At 36.6% G+C, this 26497-nt stretch overlaps 2 protein-coding genes across 4 annotated transcripts; both read right to left on the reverse strand.

Moving 5' to 3' along the window:
- Positions 1 to 323: 323 nt before the first annotated feature.
- On the reverse strand, positions 324 to 17382 carry LOC138366629 (uncharacterized). Of its 3 annotated transcripts, XM_069327798.1 has the most exons (6): positions 17000 to 17381; positions 14299 to 15590; positions 12833 to 12921; positions 10400 to 10523; positions 8703 to 9362; positions 324 to 6613 (listed from the first exon to the last, which is right to left on the reverse strand). In XM_069327798.1, the coding sequence occupies exons 4-6, from the start codon at positions 10503 to 10505 to the stop codon at positions 6477 to 6479; spliced, it is 903 nt and encodes a 300-aa protein (XP_069183899.1). In that variant the 5' UTR covers positions 10506 to 10523; positions 12833 to 12921; positions 14299 to 15590; positions 17000 to 17381; the 3' UTR covers positions 324 to 6476. The 3 variants fall into 3 exon arrangements, with proteins under 3 accessions (XP_069183899.1, XP_069183898.1, XP_069183897.1); XM_069327797.1 differs by lacking the exon at positions 12833 to 12921 and having other exon boundaries at positions 17080 to 17382; XM_069327796.1 differs by lacking the exon at positions 12833 to 12921 and having other exon boundaries at positions 17000 to 17382.
- A 1031-nt stretch (positions 17383 to 18413) lies between these two features.
- On the reverse strand, positions 18414 to 25769 carry LOC123755392 (uncharacterized). The gene is made up of 5 exons (XM_045737986.2): positions 25542 to 25769; positions 23267 to 23389; positions 20875 to 21040; positions 20586 to 20732; positions 18414 to 18778 (listed from the first exon to the last, which is right to left on the reverse strand). Exons 1-5 carry the CDS (start codon positions 25647 to 25649, stop codon positions 18456 to 18458), a joined length of 867 nt encoding a protein of 288 aa, XP_045593942.1. The 5' UTR covers positions 25650 to 25769; the 3' UTR covers positions 18414 to 18455.
- Positions 25770 to 26497: the final 728 nt, after the last annotated feature.

Below are 26497 nucleotides of genomic sequence, written 5' to 3' on the forward strand. Positions count from 1 at the left end.
TAAACTCCTGCGGAGGCCTTATATAACTTTCCAGTGGTTGAAATATTGTTGGAAAGAGAATCGCAGTGAGGAGATAGTGATGGTGTTTGAAAACATATACACCGAAATGTCTACCCCCATTTGTCGATGTATATATACTGAGTTTACTTTAATCTTAGAGGATGTTCAGGAAAGTATACTTGCTACTTAGTGAGCTACTGACGCTGTCGTAATAACCATCGTGCAGTTGATATGCCTTTAGCTCAATCCTATATAAATATTTAGCTTTGTATTTGTTTATAATATAACATACCCAGAGGGAAGCGTAGGTGATGAAATAAAGGTTTATTTAGAGGTTTTATTGTGGTAAAAGAAGGACAGATATAATAAATATATCCCGTGTTTAATTATCAACCCATTTCTTGGCAACTTTCTAAAAGTTGATCCAAATGAATGGTCACTGGTTAGGTAAACCTAGAAAAATAAGAACTATAAAATATACTATTTATAAACAGCCTAATGTATTAAAAATATTAAAAACTGCATTGTATTTTAATTGATAAATTAGCTTTAATTAAGCATTATACGGTATAACTTTATTCATAAATGGCTGTACCTTTATAACTGACCTTATAAGATTATACAAATTCCTAATAATAATACAAGGGAAAAATACTGTTAAGTAATATTACCTATTATAATTATACAGTATATAAAAAATGCTAATACTTTAATGAAGGAGAAGGAAAACGCCAATGTGTTAAAAAAAACTAATTTTTGGATGTAACCTACATCCTTTTCCATGGTACTGTATAAAATGTTCAGAATATTGTATATAGTACCTTGAGAAAGGGTACAGGATACATCCGAAAATTTGTTTTTAATACACTTACACATATATGAGGTCTTTCTTTCACCTTCATTCAAGCACTACGGCATTGTAGTACGTTTCTCCAATGCTTTAATGTGACATGATACTAAATCATTGAAAAAGACAAAGCAAATAACAGCAATTGTTACAATTCTAATGACAGTAATAGATATATATTACAAGACACAGGAGACAATTTATAGAAAACTACCTTCCCTAGTGATATATAGCTTAGTCTGAAGATTTTTCTTTCTTTTTTTAAGAAAGGCCTAAACAAACTAACAGTGTTCTAAATAGTAGACATGTTTTGGAAAATGAAGAAAATGACAGATACATACAATTAGAAAGATGAGACTTACATATACATAATATAACCATTACTTAATAATGCCAAGTACCCAGCCAAGGGTATACTTAGTAATGCCAAGTATCCAGCCAAGGGAATACTTAATAATGCCAAGTACCCAGCCAAGGGTATACATAATAATGTCAAGTACCTAGCTTAGGGCATACAGTATTTAATACTGTCAAGTACCTAACTAAGGGTATACTTAATAATGTCAAGTACCCCACTTCATTTAATATCACCTTTAAAGGACGAGTCTTGCCTTTTATATATTTGTTTATTCTCTAAAAATCCCTGACATTTTCCTTTGTTGAGAGGTCTCCTAACCTACCATTTTATCAGTGATTTTTTTCTTCTGCTGCTGTCCACTCTAAATGGTATCTAATTTTCCAAACATTCAAAAATTATTCTAGAACTTTGTCAAGTGTTCTGTTCTAATTTACAGTACTTTCTTAAGTGACTATCTAATGCCAGTTCATGATTGCTTATTTCTGTTGTTGACTTACATAGTTTTTTGCTTCTTTCTCATTTACGACTTGTGCATATTTATTTTTTACTTCATCTTTACAATTGTCCAGTTCTCTATTAACTTTCTCCACTTCAGTTGCTTATAAACGTTAGCCTTGACTAACTCCTTGCATTAGCTAGCCTGAATAGTTTCTCTTAGTTCTTGTCCATATCTTTTTATCCTCTTGATTACTTCTTCAAATTTGTATTCCCCCCGTTCCTTTCATTTTCCATGTCTCATTTTGTTTCAAGTTTCTTTATTTGTCCTTCTGGTCTCCTTACCTTATCTATCAAGTTGCCAACTTCTTACAAAGTGCTTCCTTGTAAAAGGTTAATTTTAATAATAATATCTTTATCTTCTATTTCTAATGTAAGAAATTTTCCTTCGTGAATCTTTTGCAGATCCTCAACCATCACCAACCTGCCCATAAAACCTCCATTCCTTATTTCTTCCCTAGTGAAATCCTTCAATTTTGTGTACCTTGTTGACAGTTCAGTACTCTTCGCATCAGCCATTTTGTGTTTTGATCCTCGTCTGCTTCTCTATGATAGACCTTGTTAAATGTTTTCCAAGATTTGTATGTTTTTTTCAATAATTAATAACTTCCCACCTATATAATTGATATTGGTGTTCTTCTAGTATATGGGACACCATTGGGAACCTATCTCCCACACTACCACCTAGAATGTGTTAATCCTTCAGCTCTTTGTGATATGTCATATTGATGTGTATAGTTGTGCTGATGTTTGTTGACGGTAGTATGTAGTGGTGTTGATGAGTGTATGGGAGAGTAAGTGCATGGTGAAGCGTATGTTGAAGCTGTTGGTTCCCGTGGCGCAGTGGTAACACACTCGCCCCGTGCTCCGTGAGCGATTTGGCCTGGGCTCGTATCCTGGCAGGGGAGGATTAACTAGGCGCCAATCCTTAACTGTAGCCTCTGTTCACCCAGCAGTGAATGGGCACCTGGTTGTTCAACGATTTGGCGGGCCGTATTCCAGGAAAATTCAGATTAAGCACCTACCCGAAACGTTATGCATGTTAGTGGCATAATGAATATACATTATGTAAATTCATGTAATTATGAAATTACATGAATGTACAAGAATGTAAATGTACAGTGGAGATAGTGAGTGAATGGTAATGTTGGAGAGTGTATGGTAAAGCTGAAATGATTTTTTTCATGTATAGTCCTGCACGGTCTTGGTGAATAAGAGCGAAAAGTTTAGAAGTATTTAGTTTCTGGAGAAAAGGATGTAAAAAAAAAAAAGAGCTCAGATCTGTTCGTCTCTTCCACTTACAAACGAGTTGGCACAATGCGCTCCATGAAATTCCAGACTCCAGCATTTGGCGTCTGGCCAAAACTTTGTCACCTTGACAGCAACGCTCCTAGCCTGTGACAGCTACTGGGTTTCATATCATCTGTAATACTATTTGAAATACTCAAACCTACGTAAATTTTGATTGCTCATAAAAATATAAGTCAAAATTGTATGAGTTTTCCAACCCCTAGAGCATTACAGTACTAATACTAGTACAACATACATACATTAACTGAAAATATAGGGCGATATTCAGACTAATTTAGTGACACTAATTGGTGGCCCGATTGTTATTTTTTCATTATTATTATTATTATTATTATTATTATTATTATTATTATTATTATTCGCACAAAGAAATCCCATTAACGTGATATATCAATGGGAAACCCAGTAGGAGCCATGGGGAGGATTCGAACTTGCACATTGGGTACTCCTAAGCACACGCCTTCGATCACTTCACCACGACATATTCAAAAAGCAATGCAATATGGGATTCAACTAAATAATCCAGGAGTCCTGAGGCAGTGTGTAAATCCCAAACTTTGATACAGTTGAAACCTTAAGACCGTTAAAGGAGTCACATGAATCCCAGGTTGTATTGCTTTTTAGCATGTCGTGGCAGAGTTGGTTAGGGCGTATACTTGGGAGCACCCCAGTGTGTACGTTCGAATCCTCGTCATGGCTTCTACAGATTTGTCTTATCATCACCATCAAGGCTTCTACTGATTTTCTCATCATCATCATCATTATTATTATTATCTTTGAGAAGAATGGACAGAGGTCGACAATGAGGCTGATCGAAGCTCCACTCATCTAATTTTTCTCAATTCTGAAATAAAAATATAAAAGAACAATCAAACCACCGATTTAATGTTTCCACAGTTCCACATAAATACAGCCCATATACATCAAAATGCTCCATACAACACATGAAACCTCTATTTAATTAACTATTTTGATTTTTAAAAATGTGGAAAAACGGCACTAGACACCAAACACGACGCCTAGAATCCTCGTTTGACACACTGATATTGGCATGCATCATCATAGTGACTTTTGTTGAGGGAAGAACACAAGGGAGTAAGCGAGAGTTGGCAGGTAAAGTTGGCCAGCAAAAACCGTCTCAAAGCCCAACACTTGTGGCTAGGCGCTAGAGACCAGCCAGTGGAACACACCTGAGCTTTGGGGAAGACTTCTAAACAAATATGTTCTCGTGTAATGATATGCAGCGTGGCTGTGCTATATATATGTTATGCACATTGTTGTATATGTAAAATAAAATATACAATCGTTAACATATATATACATATAGTTTTTTTTGCAATCAATAACTCGCTATATATAAACTTTCCAAACCCAATATATTGATATATTAATCTATATAAAACAACACTGAACATTGGTTCTATGACTTAGCAAACAGGTAAACAAAGTCTCTTGGTCCACACTGAAGTTCTCTTTTAAGACACTGCACTCGAATCCTTAGAATAAAAATATAACAGATGATTGAAACGTGTTACAAAGCATGAATTTACTCAAAGGAAGTATGCTATTTGTACATTATTATTGATATTCATCAATTTATATATTGAACAATTTAATATAATAAGTATGAAACAATATGGCAATATTTCGGTCTTTTTTTACTTCTATTGATAACGTCAAATTATCGACAATTAAAGCAATAAATTACAAACTATCTAATTTATGTGACTATAAAGAAACATCAGATATGTTTAAGTTATTGCAGGTAATTAAAACTATTAAACTTCATGCACTCCTTGACAATGCATGGTTAACAAGATTCAAAATTTATGAAACAATTAATGCTTGCAATGTATAACAAACTAATACGGTTAAAAAACAACGTACAACTAAATTTTACGATTTTCAAGTTAAGGTTATATTTGTTTTTAAATATGCATAAAATAAATATTAGTGCTTTCTACATATTACAAAATGGATTACCTGTAAAAAGAGCCGCATCCAATTAGTGAACCCTACATATATATACAACAAACCCGTACAACAAACAATATACAACAAATTTTACAGTAAGAATAAGTCTAATGTTATCATATTAAGTTTTATTTTTATGATTAGAATAAATCTAATCATAAAATCTAATCTCATATTTCATAAAAAGCTTTACCACGAAACTTGACATAAGCCAAAACAATTATGCAACCCACCTAACCTAAACCTTCGATTTGAAATTTACAACAAAATTATTGCTCTTCCAACATAGGCGATGAGGAATCGTTTACCTATTCAGAGCAGAGCCACCAACCCGACCAAATGTAAACTGTTTCAACATAATTATTTGAACACCCTCCGTCACTGTATGTGATAACAGTACGAAAATATACGTGAATTTATAGACAACTCTATAACAAATGTTCAAGAAATGTTCAGATATTTCAGTCAAAATGGTCTATCACCAGAAATTTTAGCCAAATATCCCCAGTTTGGTAACTGTAGATAGTAAATGTGGGTGATTGTAACTTATCCACTGCTGCCCACTGATTTGGGAGGGATAAACATGTCAATTGCGACATTAGCTCACCTCATATACAAGTTGCTTAGCTTAGAGACTGTACTTGTGGTTGGTCTTGAACCCACTAACAATGTAATAATATACTGTACATTACAATTTGTAATTAGTTCATCAAAACTGCAACTTGCTTAGCTAAATGAATTGTGGGGTTCAGTCCCTGAGCCCATTATGTGCCTCTGTAACCCTTTCCACTACCGCCCACAGGATGGGTATGGGGTGCATAATAAATGAACTAAACTAGAACTGCGTCAGTCAATAACCAAGAAGGCCAAAAACTTGAGAAAACTTTGGTATTCAAGCAAGTGCTGCTAACCAATTCTAAACTTTTAATCAATTATAGTTACTTAAAAAAGGATCTATGTCTATTTAAATTTAAATTACGTTTTAAAATTGGTTCTGAGATTATCATAAGAATTAATTCGTAATAATATTCACAATGTAAATACTATCATATCATCAATATCCCAAAGTTTCAGTTAATTAGCTAAGATAATAAAGGTTATATCTTTTAAGTGACCCCATTTTTTACCGTGCTAGTTTCTTGAATATTAAATTAAGTCCACTACGAGATCACCAAAGCCCGTGCTACTTGGAACTTTTGTTCAGAGTAGCTGAACCTATAACAACAACGAATATTAAAACATACTAGACTATAGAAAACGCATTACAACACACAAAATAAGCCTTATATTGTCAAACATTAGTAATGAAAATAATAACTAATATGATTCTATATTACGTCCTTAATACAAATAATAACTTCGTAAGTAACAGTTTTAGTGTGTTAATTTTTGTTAAAGATATGCATATGAATGAAATGTCTCCCCTGCTCACAGCTCAATGGAAACACCCAATACACCAACAGACCACAAATCCTCAATGAAGTATATACTTCATAACAGCTGCCAGACAGCAGGACTGTTAGATAAGGTTGTGTCCTCAAAGGGCGCCGGGGCGCTCTCCCGGAGGTACTTGTGGTACACCTGGTGACAACGGTAGGCCACCACACCAGCCGCCACTATACATACTCCTGCAGGAAACACAAGCTTATATCATTATCGTAAAGTTATCCTTAATATGCCAGTATTAAAAATATAACTGTTATACAACATACCAGAGTTCACAATGATATCACGATAACGAGAAGCTATGAATAAGTATGGTGTTGAAGAGGCGAGTTGATTTCATCGTAAACCTCAATATGACTACAGTACGTTGACCAGACCACACACTAGAAGGTGAAGGGATGACGACGTTTCGGTCCGTTCTGGACCATTCTCAAGTCGACAATCGACTTGAGAATGGTCCAGGACGGACCGAAACGTCGTCGTCCCTTCACCTTCTAGTGTGTGGTCTGGTCAACTTACTTTAGCCACGTTATTGTGACTCATCGCCTGAACGTACTACAGTACTCTATTAAGAAAGCAATATTTGGTTTAACTTACTACAATGCTGTAGTGCTTGAATGAAGTATTACACATATATTGGAGGTTTCCTTCAACCTTCAAAACAATATTTATTGGTACTAATGTAAAACACGCCTTAACACCATATGGAAATTACAGGAAACTAATCACTAAACAAAGCATTATTCCCCATTATTAGACTGAATAATTTAGTCATAGTTTGTGCCTTTAAAGCTAATATAAATAAATGATTAGATAACTTCTTGAGTTTAATTAGACCGTGTTCACTCAATCAATACAAATAAACATACTAAATTTCCCTGGGAATGTAAGTGTAAAATTAAAATCTGTGAAGTTAATCTTTATTTCGCGCATAAGTTGAAGCCTTTGATTTACTCTCTACGCGTAATTTAGATATGACCTTGTATCGTACTTTTTGTTTTTATTAATTCGGTAACTTTCAATACTTTTCCAAGGAATTTTAAGTAAAAATTTTTTAACAGCATTAATGTTTCAACATTTGCAATTTTAGTTAATGCAATACTAGAATTACAATGCCCTTACCTCAAACAGTATAAATGCTATTATTATTGTGTCCAGGACTTGTGATAATATGTTTGCCACTAAATAGTATTGTTTTATGTATCTGGTCATGGAGATATTATTACCGTTCAGCTTCAGCCTACACATTGATAACCAGAAGTCAGTTCAACAATTTCCCTGGACAACAATACTAATGAACGCATTGATAAAGAAGCCGTACACAAAGTCCTGTACAGTGACGTCAGTCCAGTAGTTTTTTCAGTTTCTCTCAAAATTGACGCCATATAAAGTGGCATTATTGTTTAAAATTATGACAAGTGAGCCACACGGGCGACTTGACAATGTGATATGACGGGGGGGGGGGCGACATAGTGGCTACGGGCTCACCATAGCCCGTGCTACTTGGAATTTTCCATTCCAGGTAGCGAATCTTTAACAACAACATAGTGGACATCCCCGCAAAGCAACATAATGCAACATTTCAACACCGTCTATTTAAATTATAACAACAAGGAATAAGGAATACTGAAATTTGAATCATTTTTAGCTGGTTCTATGAAATAAGCATACTTTAAAAATATATACGTGCAATACTGCATTATAGCAGATAAATATACAGTACATTCTATATAAATAACATATTATACCTCTTAAAATTAGTAATTCAGTAGGGTTAATAACAACATTTTAATTAAATGAATTGCAAAACAAATTAAAAACAATCTTACGATATTAATGACATGCTGGTAAATTGAGGCAAGCAATAGTGTGTTACGCTCTCGATATAATAAAAAAAAATAGTCGATATAAGTACAGTATGTAAACAAACATCAATTATTGAGTAGATTTGCTGATGGCGTTTAGACTTTAAGGCTTTAAGAATCTATAAGAAGCGAAACATCTTTAATAAAAGCTACTTTACTCGGTGTTTCTTATCATTCTTATCAGCACTTTGTAACGTAATCAAACAAATTTATGAGCACATCTTTAATATTAATACAGTACTTCAGAATTAGTCAGCTGTTTACAAGCTGTCAGTGAGAATGCAGAGCACTTATTTAAAACTGCCTTTATGCTTTTCGGGAACACTCAATACAGAAGTGTACAAAGAGCAGGAATAACTACCCAAAAAAGTAATTTTATACAAATAAAAGTATTAGTGTAACCAACCTCCGGTGCAGCCGAAGACACTGCAGAGAATCTCGATAGAAACGTTGGGGAGAATGTTAAATGCTAGTCCAAGAATTATGAAAGCCGTGTTGAGAAATGTGTGGCCAATGCTGAGCAGGAACACTGCTACCCAGAAGAGCATCACCATGTCTGTGTACAGCCAGAGAGGAGCCTCGTGCTCGTCCGGCATGTAAACATGGACCGTGCAGCTCGACTCCTCTAAGTACACCGGCATCACTATCATTCCAGGGTATATGTCTATAGTTCGTAGGTCAGCCAAATTATCCACACTGCCACTCTTCCTGGAGTTCGTTGTGGCTAGCGTGTCCACGCTGCCACTCTTCCTCGATATCCTTGTGGCTAGATTATCAACACTTCCCGATCTTCCAGATTTTGCTGTTATCTCTCCCATGTTTATCTCGCAAATCTTTCCATTACAGTAAGTTTCAGCGGGCACTACGGTATCACAGATGGTGACCGTGTTCTCGCAGGCAGCCATCACCCGCAGAAGTTCTCCCCCGGAACCCAGATCGAGGAGGGCAGGGGCGGCACCTTCGCCTCGAGCCATACGTCTGGCTTTAGCCATGACAGTGTCCACCTGTCGGGCACGGTATTTGGTGTATCTCTTATACCCGACTGCCGATACCACTGTCATCATCGCTGAAAATTTTCCAGAAATGAATTATACAATCGGATGTGAACTTACTTGTCACTGAAACTAAAACACAGCATTATGGAATCATAGAGAAACAGGCATACAGCAGTTATACAGATAAGAACGGTCATGGATGAAAGAACAATGGAGTGAATAACGAGAGAACGCCTGTTAGATTAAAAACCATTTGGAAGTGTGCACGAAACAGGTGGGGAATGTGAACAAAATATTTAGGGCAGTAAACAGGCTGGAGTGTAATCAAACCAGATGAACATATATCAGAACAGCTGGGAGAAAAATATATAAAATGGAAGCCTAAACAGAACATGCATTAAATGGAAGCAAAACAGTCGAGAATGTAATGAGAACAGGTGAGAGTATAATGAGAACAGGTGGGAGTATAATGAGAACAGGTGGGAGTATAATGAGAACAGGTGGGAGTATAATGAGAACAGGTGGGAGTATAATGAGAACAGGTGGGAGTGTAACAAGAGTGAGAGTGTAATTTGAACAGGTGGAATTATAGAGAACTGGCACGGGTAATCAGAACAAGCGGGAATGTATGCAGAACAGATGGAAGTGTAAAGAGTGATAGGACTATAAGAGAACACTTGATAGCGTATTTAAAACATGAGGAACACGTGGTAGCGTAATTAAAACATGAGGAACACGTGGTAGCGTATTTAAAACATGAGGAACACGTGGTAGCGTAATTAGAACATGAGGAACACGTGGTAGCGTAATTAGAACATGAGGTATTGTACGCAAAACCCGATGCAGTTTAAATAGAACAGGTGGAAGAGTAAATGGAACAGACAGGAGTGTAAAGAGAACAGGTGCATTTATAACGAGAACAGCTAAGAGTACAAAAGAACAGATGATAGTGTAGGCCTAAAGCGAACAGATCGGACTATAAATGGAACAGCGAGGTGTGGAAATGGAACACGTGAGTGTCAAGAGAAGAGGTTGGAGTGTCAGACAAATAAGTGGGATTCACAAAACATGCGGGATCGTAAACAAAAGAGGCGCTGAGTGCACTCACCTCCAATCAGTATGAGCGTGGAGCCGACAACAGCAGCGGCCGTACTCGAGCCGTCCACAGCCATGGTCACCACCCCTTCAAACACGGTACTGCTGCCAGTGGCCATGCCCACGATCGCTGCACGCTGCAACACACACACACGTCGATACACTGAGTATCCGGACACACGACTACAGTGCAGTATACGTCGATACATTCAGCATTCAAGCATAACACATACAGCAACACACCTCGGTATACTAAACATTCAGGTATGCGACATACTGCATATATATAAACAATCTCAATACATCTCAATACATACACCAAACTCGGTAAATGAGCTATCCAAGCAATATGGATCACACATATAAGCGGATAAAACAAATCTGGGAAGCACACTAACATATGCGACAGTAAAAATCAACGGGTCGTTAACGGAACATAACGATTAATAAATGGAAAATAAACCAAGATGAATACTCATGAAGAAGTCTGGAACGAAACCCATACTACAGCTTCAGGGGCTACGGACACCGGGTAGACCTTATATAAGATTTGTCACATGATAAACATGTAATTTTTCATAGGTGCACGTCAAAGTGGAAAATATAATTTATACCATTTCATCTGCACGTAAATGAAGCCACGGAATGATTTTACCGGAATTTACCTGGGGAGCAACTAACACTAGTGGCCTCAACGAGGACAGGAAGCCGGCGGCTTGTCGAAGGTCCCCCAAATGGTATATGATACAACATAAACCAAACGTATATCGGTTTCACAAAATTAACACAAATAGAAACCATAAGGAATGACACCAAACAGTCCAGGATGGACCAAAACGTCATTACTTCCAATATTTTTTTTTTTAGATGTGTGGGTTTTACTGTTTCATTTTCAACCCCGTTATTGTGATTTACTGTCTGACACAAGATATAACGTTAATATACATAACAAAGTCATACCGTAAAAATCACTTAAAAACAGTTTACATAAGTTGGTAATATTCTAAGGCTTGATTTTTTTTCGTAAAAAGTTTAAGCGTTTAATACTCAAAGACAAAATATTATTTTACGTTGTGTGTGAATATATAATATGGTTTGTATGCTTGGGTTAATGTTTGTATTATTTAAGTATTATTTTGTATTATTTGCATTTAAGGGACCCGTAAAGACAGTCGGGTTCGTTATCGACTCACAATCGAAAATTCAGGGTTCGAGTCCCTGGCGGGACAGAAATGGTTGGGCGCATTTTCTAGTGCCCTAGCATCAAGTAGCTACCCAGGAGTTAGTCAGCTTGTTGAGGGATTGCATCCTGGGCGCAGTCAGTAATTCGACCTTGGGGGAAGGGGGGGAACTTCGATATAAACCTAACGTGTATGCATACACTCTGGCTGCCTGTCCCCTGCCAAAACGAATTATTATTAAATTATTATACTTTGGGTATCAACAACGTATCAAGGTCAACAATGCCAGCAATGAGGTCATAATTAACCAAATATAGTACGCTCTTGTGGTATTGTTCTTCTGTAACTACAGTTCCTAATGCAGTGTAATAGAAGTCAGCGAATTATCGTATTCCATTATGTATTTCATAAGCAAAGCATGAAACAGATTCGCAGTATTTGTTTATATTATTTCCAAACGTGTTTAACATATATAAAGTTAGTGTACCCGGTTGTGCCCGGGTCTCTCTTCTCCCTCCCCCTACCTTCTCTCATCTCTCTCTTCCCCTATCCCCGGTCTCTTACCCTCTCTACCTTCCTCCCATCATACTGAAGCGTAGTAGTTAATGGCTTCATTAAGTGTAACACCTGAACCTACAATTGTCCCTTTATCTCATCTTCTTTGTACAGTATGCACATTCTTATGAATAAAATTATTATTATTATTATTATTATTATTAATATTATTATTATTGTCTTACCACGTCGCTTAAATTACATTTTGATGAAATTAATGTGATAATGTTCATTTTTATTGCATTTGTTAAAATTTTATGATGTCTATAGGAAACTTGGGTGAACTATATTTTCCAGAAACATAAGACATACTGTAAACTGAAATAATACGCAAGAGATCATCAGCTTAAATTATCAAGTATAGAATGGTGTGGAGAAACTCGACGACATTTATCAATATCACCTAAGGAGACAAGATCTAAAATTTGCATATAAGCTATCAACATATATTCATTCAACAGCCATATAGCTATCACTACCGAGGCAGACTCCATAGGCTTAACAAATCTTAAACAAAGTACTGGTATTGTAAACTTAACAAAAATATGCTGATAATAAAGTCAATCTCGTAACTGAGGGTGCAGATATCAAAGAGTGCATTTGCCTATATCAATGTGCAATGTTGCATGTCCTCATAAGAAGGGCGTAAAGTGTGGTGTGTGGGGGAAGAGTGCGTAAGGTTGATTTTGAGCGTGAATCCTCGTACTCACAATGATTTTGCTGACTGGATGTTCCCATCATTAGTAACAATAACTCATAGCTCGTTGGTGCCTTTCTGTAGCACAGTGGCTTCCCCATCCTGTCAAAAGCAGCATTATTTCACAACTCACTTGATAAAGATTTCGATATTTTCCAGGAATGAAATAATAACATTATTTTCTTACCATATAATTTTACTAGTGACCTGTATAAAAATATTCCAAAAAAATAATATTTGTATCAAAGCTGATGAGGCTTGGAAAGATGAACTTATAAACTACCCATAAAGTGGGTAGTCTTGTGTCAACAGATATTAACAATAATGTGAGATAATCGTTCACTCACAGATATTAAAACTACTTGTAGTAAGTAGAATGCAATTTGACATTAACTCAGCTGTTGTGATCTCATTTAGCCATACATAGGACCAAATATTATTATTATTATTATAATATAACTTGTCAAACTCAAATGATATTTAGCATTATATTATCAAGTTTAAGTGCAATGATTCTCAGCACTATTTGTTGTGTTTGCCGTTGATAAATACTGCAAAGTACATATGCGAATCAAGGACACGAGGCTTCTAAGATTTTGGAAACCTTCAGTAATCTCAATTTTAGGCTAGATAAATGTAAATATCTACCACATCTCTACATATAACTATACAAACATATTATATATATATATATATATATATATATATATATATATATATATATATATATATATATATATATATTTATATATATATATATATATATATATATATATTTATATATATATATATATATATATATATATATATATATATATATATATATATATATATATATATATATATATATATATATATATATATATACACACACAACTACACAAACACCTATACACAGACACTTTTGCAAGAATATTTTTAAACACATCTATACGAGAAGTTCTATATACGCACCACATCTCTACATATAACTATACAAACACCTATACTCAGACACTTCGGCAAGTACATATTTAAACACATCTATACGAGAAGTTTACATACAAACCTATGGATATTTACATTATTCATAGGAAATGTAGGAAAAAGTAACACGCTTCCGTCTGATATTATGGACTTGTCGACTGCATAATGAACCTATCGACGGTAAGAGTACGATAGTCCTGTCGAAGTTCCTCAGCAGGACTGAAGAACCTCGACAGGTTCAACACTTTTTTTGAGGAACCTTCAACACTTCATATCAGAGGAAGCAAGTAATTATCAAAAAAAGGCGCCCAGCCATATCAGACGAGACCTTGTTACTTACTGCCTATTTCCATAACGAGATAAATAAATGCATTTATTTTCCAAGATGCGTTACTGATCAACTTTATAAATACAGTATACATATACTCACACATAAATACATATACTGTCTTCTTATATCCACATATACGCCTACACATGCATACGTATAAAGGGAGCTTTCTGTATACTTACCTTAAAACCTCTTTTGATGAGTACATCGGTGACCTCGCTGGTGGCAGAGGTGGACATGATTCCTCTTGCGAAGACCTTCACTTTGGCGGGCGGGGGAGGTCAACTGGGGAGAAAACAAGGTCCTGGCTCTTGAAGAATGAGCCACTGTGACTTTACAGGAAAGTCCACGATGGTGTCAGAGAGCGGGGCCTCCCTGACGTCACAAGGGTAGGGGCCTCGATGGTGTCACAAGAGTAGAGCCGCGATAGTGTCAGAAGGGTAGGGCCGCTATGGTGTCACAAGGGTAGGGCCTCGATGGTGTCACAAGGGTAGGGCCTCGATGGTGTCACGTGGGTAGGGTCGCGAAAGTGTCACAAGGGCAGAGCCGCGATGTCACGGGCTGGGCCACAACGGTGTCATATGAGGGCCACGATGGTGTCACGAGAAGGGCCACAAAGGTGTCAGTGGCTACGTTAGTGCTATAGGAGGGCCACGGCGGTCAAAGGGCACGACAGTATCACAGAGCAGGGCTAAGTTGGTGTCACAGGAGTGCCACGATGGTATCATAGGGCCACGATGGCATCACAGAGCCACGATGGTGCCACAGGGCCACGATGGTATTACAGGGCCATGATTGTATCACAGGGCCGCGATTGTATCACAGGGCCACGATGGTATCAAAGGGCCACGATGATATCACGACCACGATGGTATCACAGGGGCCACAATGGTGCCACAGGAGCAGGGGCCACGACAGTACACCAAGGTAAACAACACAATTCTCCTACAATTACAAGGCCAAGCTTGTGCCACGGGGAATGAATCACATTGACGTTACAGGGGAAAGGCCACGGTGTTCAGTCACTACTTAATTCCAATCACACAAAATTTCAAATTCACGAAGAATGACCTGCAAGTTCCGGCACAACTCTTTAAAATATTACAGAATCCACCAGCTTCAAGCTCTGATAAAATAATGCATTTGTATACTGTACAAAAACGGTTCACAGTTGATTTTTTAGCTTTAAGTGACGATGAGAAGACTAATTCCAAGTCGGAACTAGGTTACTATTGATGTCCCGTCGAAGTGTCCAATACTGCATCGAACTCTACTGAACTCTATACTCTATTCTGTATTCGCTACAAATTCAAGGTCTGTACTCTGGTACACGTTCGAGTCATATGCCTCTCTCAATTACACGGTGGAGAGGAACGATTTGATTCCAAGTTTCCTTATGTCCTGTCCAGGCTCGAGAGCACCTGGATGCCACTCTTATTGTGTGCTGATGCCAACTGGCTCTTCTGTCCAGGACCTGCAACGGATCAGCCTGAGTTGGGAAGTGTGCATGTAAAAAATGGTTACTTTCACTAGCAAAAAAATTACACTGAAAAGAAGGTTATTAGTATGAAATATTGTTCTATTAAATTTAAAACTCTGAACTTAGCAACAGCAGCAATTAATAATATATTGTGAATGCTAATACAATCGTGGAATATAAATTCCACGAATTAAAATAACATCACTATTTTTAGTATTAAAATCGCAGCAAAATGTACCACGAAACGTCATTATGGTGGAACATTTTATGGTCATTTGTTCATATATGTGTGTATATATGAAGAGCGAATTTCAACGGGCAGAAAAGATAAAGTGTAATGGCAAGCCTCCAGAAGCCACGCGGCAGCTGATTACAGCCAGTAACAAGGTCTAAAAAGAGCCTAGCCCAAAATACACCTGTGCCGTGATCGCCTCTCAACTCAATTTTGGAACAAATTTCCTATTCAATGATAAAATCTAAGATCCAGCTGACGTTATAATGCTTACTTTTATGTGGACGCCACTGTATTTTTCTTGGGAGTTACACAATTCACACATTTCAATATTGCAGCCCGTGAACGAACGAGCTCTCACACAAATGGAAAAATGCCTTGGATTAAATATGAAGACCTTCCACAGCTCTCTGAATATACTTTTGGTAAATGGTTACCGCAATAAATAAAGACAATTTTAATTTAGAGAAGTTAAAAGCAACTGCGATAGCTTGGTACAAGTTTATAAGCCCCAAATAATGCCAGGATTGCCACACAAAATGTTCCTGTTAACAAACAACATAATGACGATGGTAATGATGGAATATAACCACCCAGTTACACTTACAAATTATCAAAATTACTGTTTCATATATAGTTTCATAACCTGCAGAAAAGGAAACATCGAAATACATAATGCTAAAGCAAAATATCACAGGAAAAAGGATAAACATATATACAAAGTACCAAATCGCTCCTAGACACATACTGTATCTTGAAATGTTTTCTATGTATCTGAAACGTCTGTCAACACCATAATAAAAGTTGGACACGTTAACAAGAACCCATACATGTTATTCTTAGAACGTCGCATTTTTAACCTAGCTTAATTAACAAAGGCTCCTCGAAATTTCACATCACATTTTGGTAACTACACTCACATATCCAGTAGTTTATTAAATAACGGCCTGTGTATCCCTATCAATATATATATATATATATATATATATATATATATATATATATATATATATATATATATATATATATATATATATATATATATATATATATATATATATATATATATATATATATATATATATTGCAAACAAAAAATACATTTAGAATTTCGTGCCACATTTTTTTTTTTTGGGCCTCAATAGTTGTATCTGAAATCCATTATCCTTACTGATTTTCGCATGTAGATGAGTCGGCTTACACCACATGAACTTCTCTTGATTTATCAAGAGGGAGTAGCTTGCCACGTACACAAGAGCGCCCACAAGAGGCCGAAGAGCCAGGTGGTATTACCGTAGAGGCACACGAGGGAGAGAAGGTCTGCCTGGCGTCTCCCGGGTTTGTTTACGTGACGTGGGCGGCTGCCGGCAACCCAAATACACCTTTCTATTTACACTATATTTTCTTCCATGCTGATATGTATGTGGTGAATTACAGTTATACATTGGCATTCATCCGTAATGTTTTACATATTTGCCATTAGGTTAGATGAATATGGCTTACAATAATGTTATTTAGCAATGTTTTCATGATGCCAAACATCTGGCAGGCTGGCCGCATCATTGACGTTTAAAGAGACAATTGAACGTTCTAAATTAAATGACAGGTATTTACCTGCAAATAAACACGGAACAATTTCCGCCCATATATCTTGTAGATATGAAAATGTTGTATTGATAACCAATATTAGAGTAACGAAAATCAAACAAAAATGCAATGCTTCAGTCTTAAAGTCAGCAACAATTTAATAGCGTGCAACTATGGGGGCGCCATATTTGAAATATTCATCGCAACACTATTCTCACATGCGATACATATATTTACATCCTGTAGATGGTTGTTTATTGTGCACCCCATATTCATCTTCCAGGTTGTAGTTTATTGTGCACCCCCAGCAGTAGCTTGTTGCATTCTTCACATTCATGCTATGAGCGGTAACTTTTTTGCACCCAAACTCCTGTGAATGATAATTAGCTTTGCACCCTCACCCTGCGTGTGCAGCAGTTTAATGTGCATTCATACTCATTCTGTGAGTGGTAGTTCATTGTGCACCACTTACTTATCATCTGAGCAGTTTTGTTGTGCACTTCACTTATACTGTTAGTGGTTGTATTTATAATTAACAGTGATGTTAAGACTACTCAGTAGCTCGATCAATAAAACTTTGGCATCACACGGGTAGGGTCCATGATTCAAGAGTCCTACAGCCCAGGTGAAAGGAAAGTGGTGTATCTCTTCATTTGTTTACCCACAACTATTATAAGGTTGCTTCTTCACTGTCTTATTTATGGATGTTAATGGATCCATATTCCACAATATTGTTCGTCTTGCTCATATCCTTTTCATCTAATAAGCATACTGTACAATATTTACTACATCAGCACGTTCCTCACATGACTAAATGTTCTCATTATTATCTTTCACCAAAATTCATTTGTACATTATCTTTATATTCTCATAACCATATTTGGAACTTATATTGATCATAATAAAAAATGCTGTACTACAGCATTTTTTTTGTCATATAAATAATTGGTTGATGATATAAAAGATACAAGTGTAAATGATGCAATAAATAACAGCTGTTTAATATTAACATTTATTTATTTCACTTATACTGAAACACATTACACTGTAACGTTAAAAGATTTAACCTTTTTCTTCTTTTTTGGAGAATCTTCAAACATGTCATCGCTAATTACAAGATTCTCTGCACTTGAGTCTGTATTCACTTCTTTCTGTCGTTTAGATTTTTTTACTTTCTTTTTGTGTGTAGTAGAAGTGTTTAGAGATGAATCAATATCCAATGCTTCCTTAGCCTGGCTGCCATCATTTAAATCCATTGATTCACGCCGCTTCTTCTTTTTCTTCTTCTTTGCACTGTGCGTCAATGTTTCATCCACTCCCTTGTCGACTGTATTTTTGATTACTTCAGATTCCACTGCATTATCTGTCATAAGAAATCAATATGTTAACACATGATATCCATGATATCCATCTTTTATATTTCTCTGTAGTGCCGCTAAAAACTTAAATAAAAAAAAAGAGGATATTAATGTTACAAGTAAATGCAAAAGCAAGATACAGTGCAGAACTTACATATTAATGAAGATATTAACACGAGAATAGAAAGACATATACAGTACAGTACTGTACTTTGCTACAGTTAAGATATTCGAGTCACCAAGGCAAATATCTAATGACTGTAGATTTAAGGAGATCGTTATCTCAAGATAACCTCAAGAAAGGCAAAAACAATTTATGGACATCTTCAAGATCTGGGCACTTAACAAGGTGCATAACCATGTGAAACAAGACAACTTGGGCATTAAGAGAAGGTAGGGTTTCTTTCCATCAAACTACCATGAGTCAACCTAGTACAGTATGGCTAAAAGGCACAAGGCCAAATAACTCCTATTTCTATTTCATCTTATCTTGAGACTTTTTCAGGCTTAACGTCCCTGCGGTCCGGTCCTAGACCAGGCTTCCAATTTGTTACACACCCCCAGGACGCAGCCTGTAGCAGCTGTCGAACTATTTACTACTAGGTAACAGGAGCATCAGGGTGAAAGAAACTCTGCCCATTTGTTTCCACCTCCACTGGGGATCGAACCCGGAACCTCAGGACTACAAATCCAAAGCGCTGTCCACTCGGCTGTCATGCCCACTTTACTAAATTTATTTGACAAATCTACCAATTTAATTCTGCATCATGCAAATAAGGCTGAATATGACCCAATAGTAATCTGTGAAAGGAATAGATCAGAAGATCTTGCTTTTAAAGACCACAATGAAGTAGCTGTCACAACTGCAAGAAAAATGACAGGTTGGATAACAAGAACCTTTCAAAAAAGAGATGCCATACAAATGATATTTTTTAAGACACCAGTGCTCTAAGATGGAATATTTTTGTCCCATTCAAAGCTGGAAAACATGCAAAGGTCTTTTAGTGTCAAAATCCACTCAATAAAACATTAAATTGTTGGGACTGCTAAAAAAATGTAAATCTTTATTCTCTAGACTGAAGGTGAGAGATACATGATCTACAATTGGAAAATATTAGAGGGTCTGGTTCCAAATCTGCACACAGAAATAACTCCATATGAAAGGTATGCTGAGAGAGAATTATCAACATCAAGACTTTTTCAACACCCCCCTCCCACTACACATAAGGGGCATAACTGGCTGACCTCTCACAGTGTTCAAAAGAGAACCTGATAAACATCAGGCTACTGTACCAACCAGGAGGCCTGGTCAGAGACTGGGCTGTGGGGACATTGATCCCCAGAACCATTAATAGGTAGATAACAAGTAGGAGGCACATCGGCACATCTATTAAATTTATCTTACATAATGACTGAGATTATACATGATTACTGTTATCAAATATTCTGCCACGATAAGATGGGAACACACTTGCTCAGAAATGGAAGAAAAGTCTTGACGAAAAAAAAAAAAAAAAGTCAGGCTTTGAAATAAACAGAGTTAAAAATCTATCCTTAGCCATGAAAATGCATAGGAAGAAACTTATTCTTGATCCTGAAGTACCCTTCAATTTTAGTGTCACTAAGAAGCAATATAATACAAAAACTGGTCATATCCAAAAAGGTGCTAAAGAACATTTCTATTTCTACAAAATAGTACTGCATCAGAGCCTATTTTTTAATTTATTTTACAGTAATATGCATTTTTTGGTACACGTACAACATTAATGCTTAAATACAAATGCCGTTTCAAGAGGAGCCTTCTACACTCACCTATGCTACTCCAGAAGTTCCTCTCTTTTATATCTGTTGGTGGTTTGTGCTGAACACACCTAAGGTCATCTATATTTATTCTTGAATGATTGTCAAGGTCTCCAAGCTGGCCTCTGATCATCACACGACCCTTGACCATCGAGTTGACTGAAATTAGACATAATGTAAAATATTTTAATAACTGTAATAAGTTATTAAATTTGTATTGTAGTATCTAATATTTCTGAAACATGCATCAGTGTTACAACAATTATGAAACTAGAATTAAATGAACCTTTCCGATACAAACCTGCGTGTAATTCACCCTTTTCATCAGGAAGAAAAAGGGTGGAAGTGTCATCCGCAGAAGAATTTTCACAAGTCACAATTCTGTATTGTTGTTTCTGCACAATAAGGTTTTGCTCTTTTGTACCACCAATAACTATGTGTGCATTTACCAGGTTCAGTGGATCTAACTGAAAATCAAGAAAACCATTTTAAATCATGGGTGGCAAAAAATGGGTTTCCAGCATATCTTGGTATACACATAGGGCCATGTAACGAGTAAGGGATGGAGGAGGGGTTAGATTTTGGATAAGGAAACAGATAAAAATAGTGGAAGGGGTGGGAGGAAGAGGAGGAAAATGTGAAGGAGGAAGAAAAGAAAAAGGTGGAGCAGCAGAAACACGTGGAGGAAAAGGGGCTTGCCTAACAGTGTTTACCTACTGATTAAAAAGAAGTGAGGTCTAGCTACTATGCCCTACTTAATGGCCTTGTTGCACCTGTTACTGTATATTATAATTTTAACTTTCCTGACATTAAAAATTTAGGGTCAAAACTGACCTTACAGTTGTTGGAGGTGGCTTCCACAACTACAGTACTGTACTTCTTTCAGTACATTCCACTTATTAAATACCCACACAGGCTATGAGTACTTCCTTCCATTTTTAGTACATTTATTTATATTATCAGCTTCCAGATATGTTCTCTTGCTCTATTTCCAATTTAGAGGCTTTTTGTATGTAATAATCATTTTCCCTATGTTCTCTCGTCTAGATTTGTGCTACTGTGTTCCTGTAACCATATTGCTGTTCAAGGCAATCATGGTTGCCCCACAAAAAATGGGATGATGATGTAATTGACGACCTCAATCCAAGAGCCATAGCTCTTGCGTTTTCACAAGGGTTACATCAGGCATCATCTATATGTGCACAGAAAAATGGTATTCAAAACAAGGTTTTTGTCTTCCTATATTATTAAAAATCATGCCTTGAGAATAGGATAAATGCCTAAAAAATCTTGTCACTTTTCAAGATGGCTTTGGTACCGTCTTTTGATAATCACCTACTTTTCAAGATGGCAGATGTTTATTGCAGACCTCAAATATCAGTTTGGAACACCCTGTAACGGCAAAGTTTCAAAAGTTGCGCAAAAATCCTAAAACATTCTAGGATGATATACCAACCCGTCCTCTCACCTAATACATCTCATTTTGTACATTGCCAGCAGTGTTAAATGTTATGCAAAATACCTAAAACATTCTAGGATGTTATGCCAATCTGTCCTCTCAATTAGCATGTCTAATTATGAAAGTTATGGTCCCAGTGTACAAAGACAAAATACAAAATACTGTACAATGAAAAGAAGCAGCTCTCAAATATCCTTGTTTTCTATGCATCAGTAGGTTAGGTGCATTGCTTTTGTTTGTACATTTCTGGTTATTTTAGCAATTTGTACAATGTGGCAATCAAGAGAATGGACAAGCATCTTAAGACGGTATGCACATTTCAAGAGTTAAAAACCTTTCACCTACTTGTCAAGGACATAAATTCCAAGACAATACTCCAATTTAAAATTTGTCTGGAAAACATCCTCAGGAATAATGGGGTTGCTTTAACAAGCTGCCAGCATCTCATCCTTGCCGAGGCCACTAGAGATAACGGCCTTCAGATAAATTCAGGAAAATGCAAAGTTCAACCAAATTCACTGACCTTGATAACAGGTACTGTAATTGAAACTGGTAAATGCTGCCATCTGTTCTTGATACAAATAAAATGTCACCCCTTAAGCAATACTGACAAGAATTTGCAAAAATTACTTTTATAAACCTCACACTTATAGCCATTTCTAATTTGTATAATTATGGTATGTGCTACTTTTTACATGGTAATCCTTCATAATTTGATGGTTCTAAGTTGCCTTTTACATGGTTAAATATTGTATTGCAATGTCCATAATACTTGCACTTCCATGAGATTTATTTTTATAGGTCACATAGTTTAAGGGTTAATAATCATGAAAGGTGTTTCAAGTTTAAACTCAGTTTGAAAAAGTATGAGCTACATTTAGTTTTTCAAATATGTGTATCACCTTTCAAACTGTAAACTAAATGTTAATCACTTTATGCTGAAAATGCAAATCTGATTTGGATAGCTGCATACCTGATAATTCAGCCATAATTGTAATGATTTGTTAAGTTGTTATAAATAAAGTTAATGATTCTGATTCCATTTTCATGACATTGCATATTAATAAATACAAATAAATAGGGCTTCACTGCCCAATTTCAATTGGAACTTGTGTAAATGCAACAAAACTCATTGTTTTAAGTCAATACAATGGTAATCTAATAAATAGTTAATAAAAGGGGCAAAACCCTAAGTTATTCTACAATAAAAACAAACTAAAAACCATTCACTTACAGTTTTACTTGGTATTGCAAAAATGTACAATTCTGTATTGGAATCCAAGTTTTGCACCTTAGCAGCGCCCGGCTCCTCAAGGAAACTATAATCATCTGGTTTATTGGTTACCTTACTCAAAATCTGCAAAAAATAAAAGAATGATAATAAAAAATAAATAAATTATTGCTTTTACACAATACATTTGCTTTGATTTATGAAGAATTAATACCATGGAAAAAATATACTGTATATAAATAAGCCTTGCATTATCAATTTGATTTCTCTGGTTTTTAGTATTACTGACAGGGCTAAAAAAGTATTTTCACGCAAATAGGAATTCACAAAAAACGACCAACAATTTGATAGCTTTATAACTAAGAGATGGATATTCTTTTTGGAGTGATATCCAAAATTGAGACAATGATTGCATTTTATGTCTGGACACCAGAGTGACATCACAAGACAATCAGCTTTTCTTTTTCATGAGGATCAAGTGCACATGATTTTATATCTTCCAAGAAGGGATTATTAATCCAGAGATTATTCAGAGATTATCTGAATAATGTCTCTAATCCAGAGATTATCCAGAGATTAATCCAGACAAAGCAATACTTTGTATCTTACCATGTATGGGGCCTCGAAGCCTGGTGGATAGCGCGCAGGGCTCGTAATTCTGTGGCGCGGGTTCGATTCCCGCACGAGGCAGAAACAAATGGGCAATGTTTCTTTCACCCTGAATGCCCCTGTTACCTAGCAGTAAATAGGTACCTGGGTGTTAGTTAGCTGTCACGGGCTGCTTCCTGGGGGTAGAGGCCTGGTCGAGGACCGGGCCGCGGGGACACTAAAGCCCCGAAATCATCTCAAGATAACCTCAAGGTGTATGTATGTACCTTACCTGAATAAAAATTTATTTATTTATTTATTTATAGATTACCTTTATGAGGATCTTCATTTTCAGGGAAATAATTATTAAAGTTTTCAGCTAATGGCCTTAAATGTTGATTTATTATGTTATATATGACTTTCTGGCTGACATTAGCAGCATTGAAAAATTCTACCAAAAGTGGAAACATTTCTGTATCTTCCTCTTGTATGCAACTATCCCAAAGAGTCATTTTTTTTTAATGCATCCATTTTATTTTCCAGTGTAAAAATATTTGTACAAGACCCCTGAAGTTCATTAAGAATATTAAGTTCATTAAGAGAGCTAAATACATCCACCATACACTAAAGCTTAGCCATCCATTCCTTATTCAACAAAGACTCTTCTAGATCAGATTTTCACTCTCACAGAAACTGCAATATTTCTTCCCTCAGTTCGAAAAGGCATACAAGACCCTTTCCTTTCAATAACCACCTCACTTCTGCATAGAGAAGGAAATGTTGGTGGTGAGTCCATTCTCTCAAGCAGCATTGTGAGAATATCCCAACACTGCAACAATGCAGTGCCTGAATCATGAAGTGGCTATATGATTGCCTAACCTAACACAGCCTAACCAAAGCTAATACATTCTAACGTAACGATATACAGTACAGTACAAGTACAGTTCAATCCCCGACTGTCCATGTGGTTGGTTACCATTCCTTCCCACCTGTCTCATCCCAAATCCTTATCCTGACCCCTTCCAAAGTGCTATATAGGTGTAATGGCTTGGCATTCTTTATTGATAGTTCCCTTCCCTTTGGAATACGAGCTTTGTTGAATCGTCTCGTGAATGACTTAACTGTACCCATTTTCACAATTACAAAATGAACTTTGTCGAGATGCCTGTTCTCAAAGAGTTATACAAGAGTTCTCACATTCTTGTAAGGCACGCATTGCATTTTGGGCAGGTCCTTAATTCAAATTTTTCCCCAGAATACGACCTGGCAATTCGTTTAACAAGCAGGTACCCATTCACTGCTGGGTGAACAGAGGCATACAGTTAAGGATGGACGCCCCAGGCCAGAATGCTCGCGAAGTGCTGGGTGAGTGTTTTACCAATGCACAACGGAGACTACATTATACGACAAAGAATACTGGGAAGACGGGACACCCACAAGCATAGCTCTCATCCTGTAATTACACTAAAGGTAATTACAATGTGACTGCAAACCTCCAGGTCCCAGTTGCTCCTTGTTTATTATTTTACACACATACAAGAAAGCACAATGGGTTGTGAACGTATACTTGCTGGTGATGATGTGGCAGTCTTACAAAGCCACTAACACCCCACAGCATTTCGGACAGGCCTTAAAAGCTAACACAGAACTTGATACACAAGAGTTTTAAATGACTTTTAATCACGCTTACCCTTTCTGTACCCTTCAACTTTGGTTCTGCTTCATCAGCTTGTGTAAGTTCTTTGTTCTGTGACGGCGCTTCCACACTATCCTCATCAGAGGAATCACTATGCGCCATTATGATATAATAATGTTAAGTGAGGTGCATGAGGGTCGGCGGCCAGCTGCACGTGTCTGTGTTTACCTCCACAAGTCTTCCAAGTTCCAACTCTTAACTTGACTCTTACTCGAAGAACCTATCACACCTCTACCTAAAAATAGTCTCATACATAAGTTTTATTTGTAATTATTTAGTTAAATTCATTTTAGATTTTGGGGTTCAGTTCCTGTGACCCCCTCTCTCGCTCGCTCTCTCTCTCTCATTTTATATATAAATTTATAAATAAACTTTTTATTTATATGGTCGGGTGTTTAACAAATGAACAATAACAGTCAATGTTATAATATTTATCTGCTGTTGAAGGTTCCCAAGTTGCCTTGATGATCTGTTCTATAGGTATACAGTAGTCTAAAACTCAACACAGGTTTGGCATTTACGGCTACGGCGGGTAGGCGGTTCCATGGGTTGATAACCCTGTGGGTGAAAAAGCATCTCCTATTCTGAGTTCTATATTGTGGCTTATTGACCTTGAAACCGTTGCTCCTTGTTTGTGTTACATCTGACGTTTTGAAGAAAATATCCGGATCCGAATTTACCTGACCCCTCAGGTAAATTCAGGTAAATGCAGGTCACATGGGAGAGGTTCATTCATGGTGTCTCACATACAGGTCACATGGGAGAAGTTCATTCGTTCATTTCATTATTATGCACCCCATACCCATGCCGTGGGCGGTGGTGGAAAGAGTTACAGAGGCACATAAATGGGGTCAGGAAATGAACCCCAGAGTTATAATAATAATAATAATAATAATAATAATAATAATTTATTTAGAAAAAATACATACATAGATGCAGAGTTACAAACA

The sequence above is a fragment of the Procambarus clarkii genome, chromosome 20, assembly GCF_040958095.1.
Source record: "Procambarus clarkii isolate CNS0578487 chromosome 20, FALCON_Pclarkii_2.0, whole genome shotgun sequence".
Classification (NCBI taxonomy): Eukaryota; Metazoa; Arthropoda; class Malacostraca; order Decapoda; family Cambaridae; genus Procambarus; species Procambarus clarkii.